Source organism: Gopherus evgoodei, chromosome 3, assembly GCF_007399415.2.
Source record: "Gopherus evgoodei ecotype Sinaloan lineage chromosome 3, rGopEvg1_v1.p, whole genome shotgun sequence".
NCBI classification, from domain to species: domain Eukaryota; kingdom Metazoa; phylum Chordata; order Testudines; family Testudinidae; genus Gopherus; species Gopherus evgoodei.
The window spans coordinates 178,434,293-178,449,551 of record NC_044324.1 but is presented as its reverse complement, the minus strand read 5'-3'; the positions used below and the strand labels follow the sequence as shown (position 1 = coordinate 178,449,551).

At 40.9% G+C, this 15,259-nt stretch overlaps 1 protein-coding gene across 1 annotated transcript in view; it reads right to left on the bottom strand.

Moving 5' to 3' along the window:
* The window catches only part of PROX1 (prospero homeobox 1), a 53,920-nt gene extending 42,323 nt beyond the window's left edge, over window positions 1–11,597 (bottom strand). The window contains exons 1-2 of the mRNA XM_030557522.1: window positions 11,298–11,597; window positions 1,375–3,163 (exon numbers count right to left, since the gene is read on the bottom strand). Coding sequence (XP_030413382.1) covers window positions 1,375–3,096 — 1,722 coding nt within the window. The 5' untranslated portion in view covers window positions 3,097–3,163; window positions 11,298–11,597. The remainder of the gene's footprint in view (window positions 1–1,374; window positions 3,164–11,297) is intronic.
* Between the last annotated feature and the right edge of the window lie 3,662 nt (window positions 11,598–15,259).

The window sequence follows — 15,259 nt, the reverse complement described above, 5'->3', positions numbered from 1 at the left end:
CAGCACTATTATTACTCAAGGATGGATATGGTCATTCAGTTATGATTGCCTTCATCAACTTGGAAAGGAAATTAACTATAGCTAAGACTCTATACTCGTGTGATTGCCTTCTGGAGAGGTCTTATTGTAAGTATAAAATATAATTGTATCCTTCATTGAAAGTCCTCAATTTAGCATTGGGCAAATATCACATTTTATCCACATTTAGTCATTTAAAAAAATAAATAAAATCTTCTGACCATACCAGAACACACATTAGGAGAACAGGGAGGAGGGTAAGAGGGGAAGGAATGTAATTGCTCAAAAAAAATTCCCAAAAGGACTAGTTTACAGAAAATTAATATGGAAATAGCTGGATATGTCTAAATATAAGCAGAGCTATATTTTTCAAAAGCCTGATCCAGAGCTAAAAAGTTATTTAAACAAAAAACAAAAACAAAAAAAAAGGAGGTGGGGGAGGAGGATGTCCTGTAAATGTAATACAGCTAAAGTTTTATATCTAACAGTGCTCTCTAGCTTTCCAAAATAATTTGCTTTGTGTATGTTAGGACAAAAGATTTCTGTGTACGGCTGAACAGAGGTTAATCATGCATAGCAGGCAGCTGCACAAGGGTTGAGGAACAGACCTCTGGGTAGGGGAAAGAAGTTGATGCAGCTTGAATACATCAGTACCTGTATCTTTTGTGTTTTGTTTGTTTACTCACTTGAGAGCCGATCTGAAGATTTACAACCAACCATTTGTTCTTTGTGAGAGTCGGGAACGACACTGTTAAAATGGGTCGGGCTTACTTTGGCTTTAAAAGGGAGAAAAAAATCATTTGGAAGGTTAAGTGTTTTCAGCAGGGAGACACTGCTGGATAAGACGTCCCATTTTCCCCCGTAATAAAGGGCCCAGTTGTGGAGCCCTTACATTTGTGAGCACTTACTCATGCAAGCATTGCTATTTACTGCAGTGGGACTAGCTGGGTGAGGAAGAGCTCACCGACAGGAGGAAATGTTCCACACAGCTGGGCCCTGAAACCTCTCTTACTTTCTGTTATAATTGAAGCAAATGTTTTACGGGGGGAGAGGAAGGAATCTGTTTAAAGTTCTCACTGAAAACAGGCCAGGCAGGTGATATAGGAAAAGAGCAGAACATTTTGGCTGAAGCAGCACTGTTCATTACCTGATACTTTATTTAATCACTACTCTTACAAGTCCTTGGCTACTCCATCTTATGATGTCCTATTACCAGAAATACTCTGTATGAAAGTATTGCATACAATTATGCATGCAGTGAAGTTTGTCTTAAGTTACCCAACAAAAGAGGAAAGCAAACTTACACAGATTGGGCCTGGTATTGCAACCGATTATATTCTTTTTAGAAAAGGATATTGCACTTCCCGAGTAAGGTGAGATTTCAGACATATCTTGTAGGTCACCACACTCAGACTTTATGAGAGACAAAGAGAGACCTTCAGCTGTGCTGGGAGGGTGTGCTGGTGAACAAGGATGGTGGTTCATATGGTGCGACGACATCTTGGTCCTCAGACTCGTGGTCTCCCTAGTTAAGTCTAAGGATTCTGGGGAGGCTCTATCTTTCCCTGGAAAGGAGGCAGATGGAGCACCTAAGGGATTCTGAAATGGGTATGCCATGAGAGGAAGTGGAAAGGGATGGCGGAAAGAAGATGTGGTGAAGCCCGTGGTAGTTGAGAGTGGAGATTGATGCAGAGAAGCGTGATGGCCACCAGGCGGTGGGGCTGATGCAGATTGGTCAGATGAGTTTTTGCGAACTACGAGGGGCAGTGCTTCTGTTTGGTCTGTGGAATTAGGCATCTGCACATTGCTGAATGTATCTAGTGGGTTTGGAATGATGACATCACCGAAGCACTGCAGGCGCTGGTTTGTGGTATGGAAGTTGTGGTTTTCCCCATTAACTGCAAATCTTGCTTGAGGGATTTGAAGAGGTGGAAAGACCTGAGGAAGCTGGCGAGAGGGCTTGGATGAGAAAACTTTAACCACTGTGTCCACAACTTGTGACATGGCAGTGTTCAGTTCCTGTTTCAAGGTCTCAGCCAAATGTTTGCCTTCTGGATGGAAAGAGTTTGGCCTGTGTTCTTTTTCCTTAGGACCTTCTCTTTTAGGCTTATTTTCAGCTATTTCTTGTTCCCTGATCAGGGCTCTTGCACGATCAATGAACTGCCCTGGGTCTAACTCACACATTTCATTATCTGACCTGCCAACAGAATCCCTTGCTCTAGCATCCATGATTTCTGAACGCATGCTGTCTTCAGACAGGTTACCATCTTCATCATTTTCGGAATCAGTGCTGTCATAGATTTGGTAGAACTTTTCCTGCAGCTGGCGCAGCTGTTTCTGCATGTCCTCCAGCTGCTGTTTCAGCTGTCTGCGCTCCTCTCGCTTCTGTTCTTTTCGAGCTGAAACCAGCTGCTGGAAACTCTGTTGCTGCTGTTGAGGCAGCTTTTGCTTGCGTTTGTTTTCTCTGTAGCTTTCTCGGGGACTTACAGACTGTGGAGCCATCTCTCTTTCATTTTCATTGCCCCTTAATGCCACACTTGGGGAATGGCTCATACCCCGAATTATATTCTCAACCCGGGCGCGCTTAGCTCTCAGGTGCTCATCACATAACCGATCCATATCAAACTGGCTCATAGCAGGCCTGCCAAAAGGGGAAAGACACTCTTGGGGGCTGTCTCTTGAAGAGTTGCTGCATACATCCTCCTGATGTACTTCTGAGCCTGTACTAGAGAGACCGCTGGCTTGGAAACTGGGCTCTGTGCCACCATTTTTGTTCATGTTATTTTTCAACAGCTGGGAAATTATGGTTGCTCCTGGAAAAGGCATCATGGCATCTTCATATGAGTTCGCCCTCTTCAGCAGCTTGCGGAGTACATTTGACTTTTCCCCATCTGCATGCTGCACCACTGAATACTCAACATCCTGCTCTGAACCTTGGGGATTCATGGCACTAAAAAATGTTGCTCTTGCCTTTGCAAAAAATGCAGATGCTGTCCCTATCGTCCTTTTCACTCCAATATCAACTCTTCTTCTCTTGGTTTGCCTGCTTAAGAGGGCTGTGCTGTCATGGTCAGGCATCACTGGACTGTTATTGTGCCATCTTCAAAAGCTTGTCAGCTGGGCTCAGCTCAAGAATCCTGGGACCCTGGCCAACAGAACAAAAGGACTGATGAATCATTTTCTTTAAATTTCTCCAAATTTCCTGACCTCAATCCTGAATAAAATGCAAAATGCATAGGCTCTGGGATTTATGGCACATTACAATTATTGCAATGTATTATGCACTCTGCTTGAAATGAAACATTTTTAAATATTTCTGCTCCACTGGTTTAAGATGGATTAAGATTTAAAAAAGCAAAAACTGCTTAAGCACCAGTAATATGATTCTCTTGCACAAATGCCTAAAATGATACTGTTTATCTTCAGAAGAAACAGTAGATTAGAAGAACACAGCCTCTGACAACCAATTGATTAAATTTAGGGCATTGAGATACATGTTACAAAAGAAGATGAAAGTAGTCCTTATTTAAGATTTATTGTTAAACCAAGAAGCTGTATAAAATTTGGATTAAAAAAAATATCAATTGCAATGTAAAAACTGTAATTGTATTTTCTAAGACTAAAAGAAAAGAACTGATAAATAAACATCCGAAGGTCAAAATAACAACTTTTACTTAATTTCACAATGGGTGACGTATGCATGAGTGAGAGAAGCATAGAAAACATACACACATTTAATACTTATGTTGCAAAAACTCTCTTAAATTATTAAGGCAGCATTTATTCAGTGAATCAAAATGCATTAAGATTTTTTTTTAATGGTCAGGATTAGAATATATATATTTAAAAAGAGAAAGCAACAATACTGAATATCGTTAATATAACCTAGCAGATGCCACTGAATTGCCATTGTGGTGTTTTAAATTCTCCAAATACTCTGCCCTTTTTGGTAACTTATATTCTCAAAAGTAAATCCCAGTGCTAAAGCACAAAATGTTCACATTTCATAAGCTATGATATAGCGCATTACATTGTTTGCATAAGCAAAATCAAGGCATTTTTCAGTGTTACAGCTCTGTTTTAGAACAGACTCCAAAAATAATATCTCAAATGCCCAATGAAGTCATTCTTATATGTTACATTTTGGATACACAAAATCTTATTTCCTGTGACATGCAAAAACAGAAGAGAAAAAATATGGAAAGATGAAAGAATATAACATCAATCAACTGCATGAGAAAGGAAGATACCTTCTCTTTATATGAACTCTCATTGTTTCCCAGGAACACAGTATAAAAAGATAACACTTCCTTGCATTTTATAAAAGGTTCTTGACATAATTTGTGACTTATTAACTAGTTATGCTAAATGCACATTGCACATGAAGTGCAATGTTTCTTCCTGTTTCTTAAAATTTAACACTATACTAAATAGCATTAAAATATTTTTCATGCTGTGTTTATCTAACATTAAACTTCACATTTGCTTAACAGTGCACAATCTTCACAATAACAGGGTGTATTGCCAAAGGCAGCATGCAGACTTTTTGGAATTGCTCCCATCTCTTTCGGTTCACCTGTAAAAACATCTACGTGCTCCCTAGGACTGCATCTGTGGCTAGTTTTAAAGAATGACTATCCATGCAAATAGGCATAATTTCAGCATGAAATAATCTGTAAAAATCAAGATAGTAGGCAGTGCTTAGATTGGAAAAAAAAGTATTTAAAAATGCTATGTTCATTCTATCGTCTTCGCCCATGTATTTTGGATGTGCTAAAAGAATTTTCAGAGCTTCTGTATCAAAGACTGTTCCGAAAGGAACATGATGCTTGTTTATCTTACTGACTCCTTGTATCCAGGAGGGGAAAATTAAAAAGAAAAATTCCCTGAATTCGGACTGGAAATCTAGACCCAATCATTGCTGCCAGCACTCTGTGCAGAAATTGTTGTTAATATAAAAAGTGCATGAAGCAAACTAGGTTATGGAATTAAAAAACAAAAAAGTCACATGGCAAATCACTGTGGTCCCAATTCTGAACCCTTACTCATGCTGAGTAGTGTCTTCTTCTGCAAGTAATTCCACTGGAATCAATGGCATTACTCAGATAGCAAGATACTATTTGATGCAAGTGAGCATGGCAGAATCAGGTCCTGACTGGAAGGGCATTTATGAAGGATACCATCATGCTTCCATCAAAGTCAATGGCAAAATGCCCATTAACTGCAACAAGGACAGGAACAGGACCTAACATCCCAGGCCTTCTTATTGACAGTTAGACTGGAGTTGAAAGATGATTTTCATACATGAAAAGCCAAATTCTCTGCTGGTGAGAATGGATGACTCCACTCAAGTCACCCGGTGGCATTCATCTACACCAGAAGAGAATATTGGCCCAATAAGAAACAGGGAGAATGTTTACATTCCTCTTCAAAGTATATGAGTTTGCAAGCTACATGAAATAGCAGTAAGGAAATGTTAAGAGCTTTTGCCTCTGTATGTAAAATATCCCACGGGCATTTTAGCTTCAAAACAATCATTACCAAGAGAAAAAAAAAACTGTACCATGTGCTTTTCCTTCCTTTGCTGTATAGTGAAACTATGCTTGATTAAAATCCAGCAATACGTTCCCAGACTCATACCAAAATCTAATGTCAAGTTTTGTGTTTTATGCACTTCCTAGCGGATTCTGGGCATCTGAACAGAACTTCCGTCTCTCTTGCCCAATCCCAACCAAGGACGTACACAAAGAGGGCCTGCTGTATCCTTGAGGCAGTGACTCAGGAAATACGTTGGCTGAAACAGGTCCTAGGGTCATCGCTATGCATCCTTCCTCTTGAGCTTCCATTTTCCTCTCCCACAAACGATTCCTTAACAACTGCTCACCAGCTCACTTCTACCACCATGAGGGAAATCAGTTTTCCCTTAACGTATTGGAGGTGCTCTGGAATGTGGCACCCTTTTTCTCTCCCATTCTTATTAGAGGTTGAGGGTGCTTCTCTCACCTGTGCAGTAAATATTTCTGGGTTGCTCCTGGTATTCAGTAAAGCCTACGGGGTTTCTGTCTTAAGATGTGCACTATTCTCAGTCTAAATAATGAGAAATACTTCTACTTTAGCCATTGAATTATATCGGCTCATATCATTGCCTTAAGGGGGCCAAAATGAGTTCATATCCAGAGGAAAATAGAACACAATGGACAGCAGAATGCAAAATCCAATGCACATATGACACAGATATTATAGGAAGACTTTAATACTGGAAAGAAAAAATATTCCTACTTTATCTGTATATTTCATCAGCACTATATTTCCTACATACATGGTTGTGTCTGTGTACACCCATTCAGGAATATATATTTAGAGAATCACCTACTATAAGCCATTTTTTAATGTATTTTTTTAAAAGGAAAGACAATTTTTCAATTCTTTAATTTCAAATCGTTAAAGTTTACTTTGTATTACAAGCCATTTTTGACATTTCCTCTTTGCCAAGTGTATTGTTCATTATATCAACCCTAAACACTTAGATAATTCCATGTAGGGGCCTGATCCTGTCAGGTGCCGACTGCCTCCTGCAAGATAGCAAACATTCTCAGTTTCCATGGACTTCAATGTGAAATAAGGTGCTCAGCACCTCTCTGAATCCATCTGATAGAGTAGCTTATATTATTCTACCTACCTTTAAAAAAATCTCATTACAAGAAGTTTAAGAATAGATCTGTAATAATGGTCAATTTCTGAGAAATCTAACATCCACAAGACATGTATATAATCAATATCCATTTACATGATGAGGTACAAACCAATATAACATAAATTTGCAAACAGCTTCTTTCTAGACATCTCAAGGATTCATTGTCCTAAAATCTATTAATACAGATGTCTGTAGAATGGGATATGTCGTCAGGTATTTGGCTGTAGTTGTTAGAAAGAAATAGATTTATGCAATATCTAGTTTGATCATTCCTTTTAGATATAATAAATATTCTAGATTATATATTGGATACTAGATACCTATTCTAGTTTAATCCAGGAAAACTTCTCTATAAAGTTTAGTAAGTATGACAAGCTTATTTAAAGTTGAATAGCTGTGAAGGAATCTGTACTGACAAGTAAAGCCTTTGGTACTCAATTGATACGAAATAACCAACTGGAAAAACAGTACCAAAGCTCTGAATATGAGGTATATGCACTGAGGAATTCCAGGGGAACATCATCCTGCAAAGCTGAAAATTGTTCATTCTGTCTTTTTATCAGCCAACAACCATCTTTGCTCAGGTGTCTGCAAGTTTGTTCTCTGCTTATTATGGTAATGCAACTAAAGAAATTTAACATGTTCTTGATAATAGGAATATTCAAAACTTTAAAATGAAAGAGTTATACTGGACAAGATTTTGGCAGAATAAGCCAGGGCACATTAGATGAAAGCGATTTCAGATAGTCGTATTCACCCCGCCCCCTTTTCCCCCAACAAAAAGATAGATACATCTGAAGAACACATTACATTTCTAGATCATGAATCTGTTTTGGTGCTAAAAATCACTCCACTGCACTACTGAGAAGTACAAAGTGACAAATTATTTTGTGTAAAATTAATAATTGTTCCTTAGCAATCGTGGTTTTCTACTAATTTTTGGAACAGTTTTCATGGACATTTTCAAATAGGGTGACCCTCGTTGTCAAGAATTCTATCTCCTTTAGCTGAGATGCTGTTATGGAGGAATTTTAAACAGAATAGAAATAATTAACAACTCTAGGTGCACTAATAGCTCCTTTATTCCTCCACACCAAAAAGTAAAAAATTTCAACTAATTAACTTTGGACCTACCTGAGCTAGTCTTTATCTCAAAACAGAAATACAATCCCCCTTTAAGAACATGGACATATAGGACCCAATCCAGCCCATCCACGGCAACTCCTGTGAAGTACTGAGCATCCTCAACTCCCATTGACTGTCCTGGGAATTGAGGTTACTTGACACAGCTCAGGTAGTACTCAACATCTTACTGGTTCAGGCCTTCACTGTTTTGAGGAGAAACATACCCTGTGGTCATGTATCTGCAGGTTGCCTTGTTTAGATAAACAGTTTCTCCAACTGAGAAAGAGACAACAAGCCTACCCGTGGTACAAAAATATGACTACTGTTCTCCTTACAAACCAGTTTTATGTTCTTCATGAGCAGTTAAATAATTTTTTTAAGTCCACATGGAATCCATACATTTACCAAGCTGTAAGATTGACAAGATTCCTCCTGTAAACTCAACTCAGGCTAGCCTAGATGTCTTTTCAAAATTACATTATGCTGTTAAATCAGAATGTTTGAATCAAATAGTCACTACAGTGTACTTAGGGATAGACTAAATCCTGATTTAAGGAATATAACTTGTAATATTCTTTAATTCTGCAACTAAACACAAATAAGGCATCTCTTTCAAATCTGATTGTGTCTATGATTATTTAATTTACTAACTGAGCATAAAAAATCAGAATGTACATTAAAAGGCCTCCTTAGCTTTTGACCTATAGAAAAGTTATATACAGATAGCATCATTCATAGAATGTTACATGATTTGCAGCATAATTTAATAAGGAATGGGTAACAAAAGTATATACATTGTGCCTTTTTATTGTAGTTCAACTCAGTAACCTGTTAGCACTCAAGTGTCTACTTTTGAGTATTTATAAATATTTTAGCTATTAGAGGTAAGCTTTGGAAGAAAAGCACATGAAATAAACCCTGAAATGGTGTCAATGGCAGTAAAACTTTATATGCTTGGTGACAGATTATAAAAAAAAACCCTGCAAGGATAAGACCTAAAGGACATGTGCCACATACAAATTTACATGTAAGAAATCTACCTTACTGTAATTCATTTACATACTGTCAGATCTGTCAGGATAACAGAAGTAACAAACCTTCCAAGTTTTTACATCTAATAGTTAAATTGCTGTATTTCTAAAACCCTCCGTTGACCTATTAGGCAATATTAGCTCTTCTCTTATAGGGTAGTAAATGTGTATGTGTATACAGTGTTTGTGGGAAAGTACACACACATAATCACATGCTCTACATAACCTAATACATTGGAAATACACTGTTCATAGCAAGAAATACAAAATGCCCATTGTACGCATTCAGAATCTGTATCAAACTTAGTATACTTCCCCCAACTTGTACTCAATATTCAAAGGATTCTCTGGCCTGCAAACATTGCCCACTACCATGTACAGTTTATATGACCAACGGATCCTGCTTTATTGAGTTATTAATCTGAGCGTCCCTACCTATTCTTTCTTGAAATGGAGAAGATATGCATAGCATGTAGAACTCAGACAGGTTAATTCTGGTCTCAGGTGTGATTTCTGGCCATTTTAGAGGCAGACATCTTTGGATTTTTTAAAGCCTAAATACATTACCCAAGATCTCTCTGCCTACACGATAGAAATCAAACACAAGGAAAATGGAAGGCAGAAGTAAGGCTGACAAGACGCATGAAGTTAGCCTACCAACTTTCAAAAGTAACCACTTAGATGTGGTCTGTGCATCTTCTGAAAGAGACTTAAACAACCTGCTCTGTACTCTTTATCAATATTCTCCAGGGCCCTAAAGATTTCCCAGGGCAAGCTTTAAACCAAACATATCCCCCCCCCCCAGGTTTTAGCCACTGAAGCAGACAGTCCTGGCTAACAATGCATCATAAATTCATAAAGCTCGCAGTAACAGTCGTTGGGCTGAGGATCTGCAGTGAGCGAGAGAGACTTGCACCTGTCTTTCTTGACATAACACACCTGTCTGGCACTGCCCATGCGCATTTCGATGCGGCTCTCGGTACCTTTCATTAGTTGTGGAGAAGAAAGAAGGGGGCTACCGTCTGCTTTTAAGAGCCCATCGGACCTGCCAGAACTGCCTCACAGGCAGAGTTCTCGAGCAAACTGGTGCTCGACGGCTGCTTTGCAGCCGGGAAACGTGCACGGACGCCTTTCTGCTCCTCCTGCCAAGATTTCCAGTCCCCACATCCCCACCTGCCGTGCAATTCTGCCTCGGACAGTCTCCCCTCGATTCTAGCCTGCACGCTCCCTACCGACTCTAACTTTCTCTTAACTTACAAAGACCCACTCCAGCAAACGCCGTCTGAGCAGGGAGCCCATTTATGCTCCGCTTCTTAGAGACAAACGCTTCCCACACTGAGTTTGTGCCCAAACTGTACATACAATCCACACCTAGCGATTAAACGCACTGTCCAAACAAGGCTTCACATTTTAAGATCTACTCTTCAAACGCCCCCCCCCCCCTTTCAAGACTTAGCTAAACTTAAAGCACACCTCTCTCCCATTCTCCCTTCTACAAGGGCTAGTACAGACCCATTCGGAAAGAATCGATTCCTCATGCATTTTCACTCAATTCACACACATGACAAAGTGGTTTTGGTCAGTCATCAGATTAAAAAAAAAACCTCACACACATCTCCACCAACATGAAAAAAAAATCCCCTTTCCAAGAAAAGTGCCCGCATCCCTAACCTCACTACGGATTGCTAATAACCTTATCCCTAAACTTGCGTCTGATCTATTCTCACGCGCTCGCTCGATCACATTTTCTGTACATTTCCACGATTCTCAGATCGTTCCACCCTTTGGAATGAAAAGTAATAACAATGAAAAAGCCCCTGCCCGGCGAGGGTTAAAAAAAAGGAGAAGTAGAGACATGCAAATGACAAGCAAATTGGAACAGACAAAAAGAAAGGCAGCTATAATAAACAAGACAAAGAGGAGGCTCATAGGAGCAGACTAGGAGTTTAAAAAGGGGGGATGGGAAGAGGGAAGAAGGGGAAGCTCGGAACAACAAAAAGAAGTAAAATACTCCCCGCATTTTCCATCCCCAGCAAAGTGCCCTCCAACCACACACCAAAATAAAATAAAATGAGGAGAGTCAACAAAAGGTGGCAGAAACGGAGACAAGCAGAGAAGAGACAAACAATCTCACCTCAGAACAACCAGGTCACTTACTCTTTCGGACTGGGCAGGCTAGAGTGATGGTTCCCCTGAAGCTTCGGGGTAACAAATCGCTACTGCTTTAGTTATTGGATTACTGTTATTATTCTATAACCAAGTCATCGCAATCGCCCCCCACCTCCCGGAAAAAGCAGCACACGCTTGACACTGGTGACTGGTATTTTGCTGGGGATTATTTGGTATCATTTAAATAGCCCATGCAAGTGCTGGAGGAAAAGATTTTTTTTTTTTAAAGAGGAAGGAGGTGAAGAGGGGGAAATACTTACTCAGTGCAAAAGCGATGGAAGTGAGTCTATTTTTTTTTTGTGCCGGTGGGAAGAGAGAGGAAAACAGAGAGAGAGAGCCTGATAGCCTGCTGATGATGAATATTATAATTGGACAAGGGAGGGTGAGTGAGTGTGTGAGAAAGAGAATGGGTGAGTATGCAGGGGAGAGAGAGATAGAGAGAGTGTGTGTGTGAGTGCGAGAGAGAGAGAGAGAGAGAGAGAGAGAGGAGGGGGGAGGGAAGAGCTCGTTTGCGCCGCACTCCTCTCCCTGGCTGTAATTGTCTATTATTTCTGCAGGCAGCAGAGCAGCCTTGCTCAGCTGAGGGCTCCGCACCACAACAAGATTTACTTTAAGACACAGCTGAAGGAAACAGGAAGACTACACGTCACAGTCTGAATGACGTGAGCCAGGCCAAGCGCCCAATCGGGAGGCTCCTTTGGATTGAAGGGGGGATAGTGAACCGAGAACTTGGGAGGAAAAAAAAAAGAGGGGTGGAGGGAGAAAGAGGAGGAGAAACTGGATCCCTTCCCCAGCCCCCCACCCAGTGCTGCAGGGAAGGAGACTTTATCACCTAATCTGGTGCTTCCATTGAGAGAGCCATCTGCAAGCAGCAGCTAAGAGCAGCACTTGATCTACTTCTGAATCTTGCCACTCACTCCAGGTCCAGCAGTGCATGGCAGATCAGTTACCTAAAGAGCAGCAAAGCTCGTCTGGGTGATGTTACTGTACAGCAAAAGCTGCACCGCAGTTATGGATAAGTAAATGAAAGGAGACACCTTACCTCAGCTATTTAGTAATTTGGGGGCGGGGGTATTTCAAGATAAAGTAACTAAAAAAAAAAAATGAAATAGAGAAAAGTCTTCAGCAAAGTGAGGAGTGCTGACCAAGGTACCCCAACGTTATTCACTAAGATTTTAGATTTTTTTTCTTTCCGTAATTCTAGCAGACTGGGGGTGGGGGTTGAGGGGGAACTGTACAATTTGGAAGCCAATCTGTCCCTGTTCCAGGGCTATCATTGCTGTGAATGTTTAGGAAGTGGTGGGTAATCATCTCTGGCAGCATCATATACGAACTAGAGCAATAGTAGCATTAAAAAAAAAAGCCAAAGCACAACAGATATAAGGCAAATTTCCTACAACCCTGACACAATAACCCAAGCCAGTTACTGTGTAGGAACGCCTGTTTGGACACAGTGCTTACACACTTTTTGATGAACTAGTTACAAACTTTAAAAAAATAGTTATTTCAAAACTTCATATCAATCTTAAATACAAGGCGTAAAGAGGATTCACTTTCTATTGAATGTGATGCTGCAACTTTAATTGAGCCCAACATTTAACTTATCACTCGTGAGACAGAAAATAAACGAGCAAAAAAGAGCATCAGGGTGCACCGTGTCCAAACAAATGGCTTTTAATAAACAAGATTAATTGCTCCTCATTTATATTTACTATGGACTTCTCTGACTCAGACATCATAAAAGCCTGCAACTAAAGTTCAGATCAACTTAAATATATACCTAGCTAACTGAACACCGATTGAACTATATACTCTGCTGTAAATCAGTAGGAGAGGGGGGAAAATCAGTATCTTCCCAATTTCTCTGGAATGTAATTAGATCAGAGTGCGGTCAGGTTTTACACTGGTTAGCGCAGATTTACGACGTGTGCTAACAGTAAAGACATAGACACGTTAATACTCGGACATGTTAATTTCTGTGAGAGAATCATCCCCCTGTTTGAAACGGATGATGTTGAAGTTTGCTTTAAAAATATGTCTAGGCATCCACACTGCAGGAAAAGAGGAGAAAAGAAACCTTTGGAAGGAAAAGTCAGAGCAGAGAGGTTAAACCGCTTTGAGAAAGGTAAGAACAGTGTTTAATATGTGTGTGAAAATAAATATCCGTTTCTTGATTTATGTATTTGTTAAAATATTAACTTAACTTCTCTGTCTCATTACATTGCTAAAACAGTTGCCAAATAGATAAATGCACACACCGCAGTCCGGGGGTTTAGCATTTTGTGTCTCTGAAGATCCCAGTTAATGGACCTAAATGCCCTATTTGGGGATATTTTCAAGGTCAGCCAGGCTAATTTCTGGGGACTGCGTAACTTCTATAGTTGGTTCACTTTTTATTCTGATTTTCAAAGTGCCCGGGAGCTCGCAACTCAAAACCCAGGTGGGAATTTAAGAAAAAAGAGCGGGCTTAACTTCTCAGCCCCTGAGCCGGTGAGAAGTGGATTCTCGTGGGAAAGGACCGATGGGCACTTTAGCCCGGCGGGGCTGGGTTGCTACTTGAGCGCAATACCGGGGGAAGTTTGTGGATCTGTTTGCGTTGGGAGAGGTTCTGGGGACCAGGCTGTGCAACGCTGCAGACAGCGGCGGGCGAGTGCAGCAGGCGTGGTGCTCTGATCCCGGCCACCAGTGCCCCGGCAACTCCAGCAGCTCCCAGTATAAAACCTGCGCCTCCCCTCCCTTCTGGGGCAGACCTGGCGTACAGTGCCTCGCCCTCTGCTCTGCTGGCTACGTTATGCGGCGACGCAGGGATCTCTCCCCCTTCCCCCGCCCCAAGGATCTGTCTCGTTAAAGGAGAGCCTCAGCTTCCAGCCTTGACACGTGGATTTGTGCTGCGGCGCGCGGACCTGTCACCAGCCATCCACATAATGTGGGTGGCTGAAATTTCACAGCCCCCGTCTCTGTTTAGGTTGCAGCTCCCCGTCCCTCTTTCTCCAAAGAGAAAGCTCCCGAATATCTGATCCCACTCCCCCATCTGTTGTCCGATGCGTTAGGCGACGCGGAAAAGTCAGCCGTTAGTTATGGGACAACACGCTACCCACAAGCTCCGGTGCTGTGTATCCCCTCCATTATTTCAAAGAGTTAACACAAGTTTAGAAGCCTTCCCGGCCACTAAACTGTTAACAAAAGGTGCAGCAATGTACTTAATGCTGCTTGTGCTTTGAAAACCGCTGCCTTACCAGTGTTCAAAGGGATAGTGGTGGCTATTTACCCTCCACGTGGATGCATAAAGGCGATTGCTCCATTCTCTGCTCCTGGGTTTGTTTGCTTGCTTATTGTTTCTTTACATCCCATTTGAAAACAAACCAGAAAGTCAAAGTCAACTCCCATTACTAATAATCGTCGTGTCCAGCCGATGATCTGTCACTCTACGTGCAGGCTGTCAGCTCAGGGGGTTTCTAGCCATAGATACCCATCGCACAGCCAACCAACCTGGACTTGTTCAGAAGCGAAATGCCAGAAGATCAGTAGCAGTGGCAGCTGCAGGAATTCCCTAGTGGGAACCCAACTGTTTATGCCCCTCTGAAGTGATGTTTGTTTAACTAACAGCTTAAATGTAAACAGAAATGATCGCTTAATATCACTTGGAATAAACATTTAACGTAGCGCTCAGGAAGCAACAAGAAAACGTAAAGCTGCCTCTAGTTAAACCATTCCTTCTTCTTCCCCCTCCTTCCGCCAGAGTCATGAATCACAAGAAAATACAACAGATAAAAAGCCCCTAATTACAGCTCCCCACATTGCTGTATTGTGGAGTGAGCTCATCATTTAGCAGATAGCATACTATTCCTAGATGAAACAAGTGAAAACTTTTATCATTAGAATGTAATATTGTCCGAAACTGATCCATTAGCCAGCCTCGACTTCGCCTGAGGCACCAAACTTTCCAATATCAAGATATTAACAGATGGTGGTAACCACATGGTGAGATGTTGCTTAGAGAATCCATAATTTCACTCAGGCCTAAAGGACTGAATCCCATATAGCCAACGTGTATTCTGTATTGCCCCATTCTACTTCTTCTTCTGCCTCTATTTCAAGATTCGGTTTTTTTTTTAACATTACAGCTCTCAAGAAACTTGTATTTTTTTAATAAAAAAAGTTCTTGGGGTGACTGAAGAGTTCCAAATATTCGTGCTACCTGACGTCACTATTTAACCCTCTT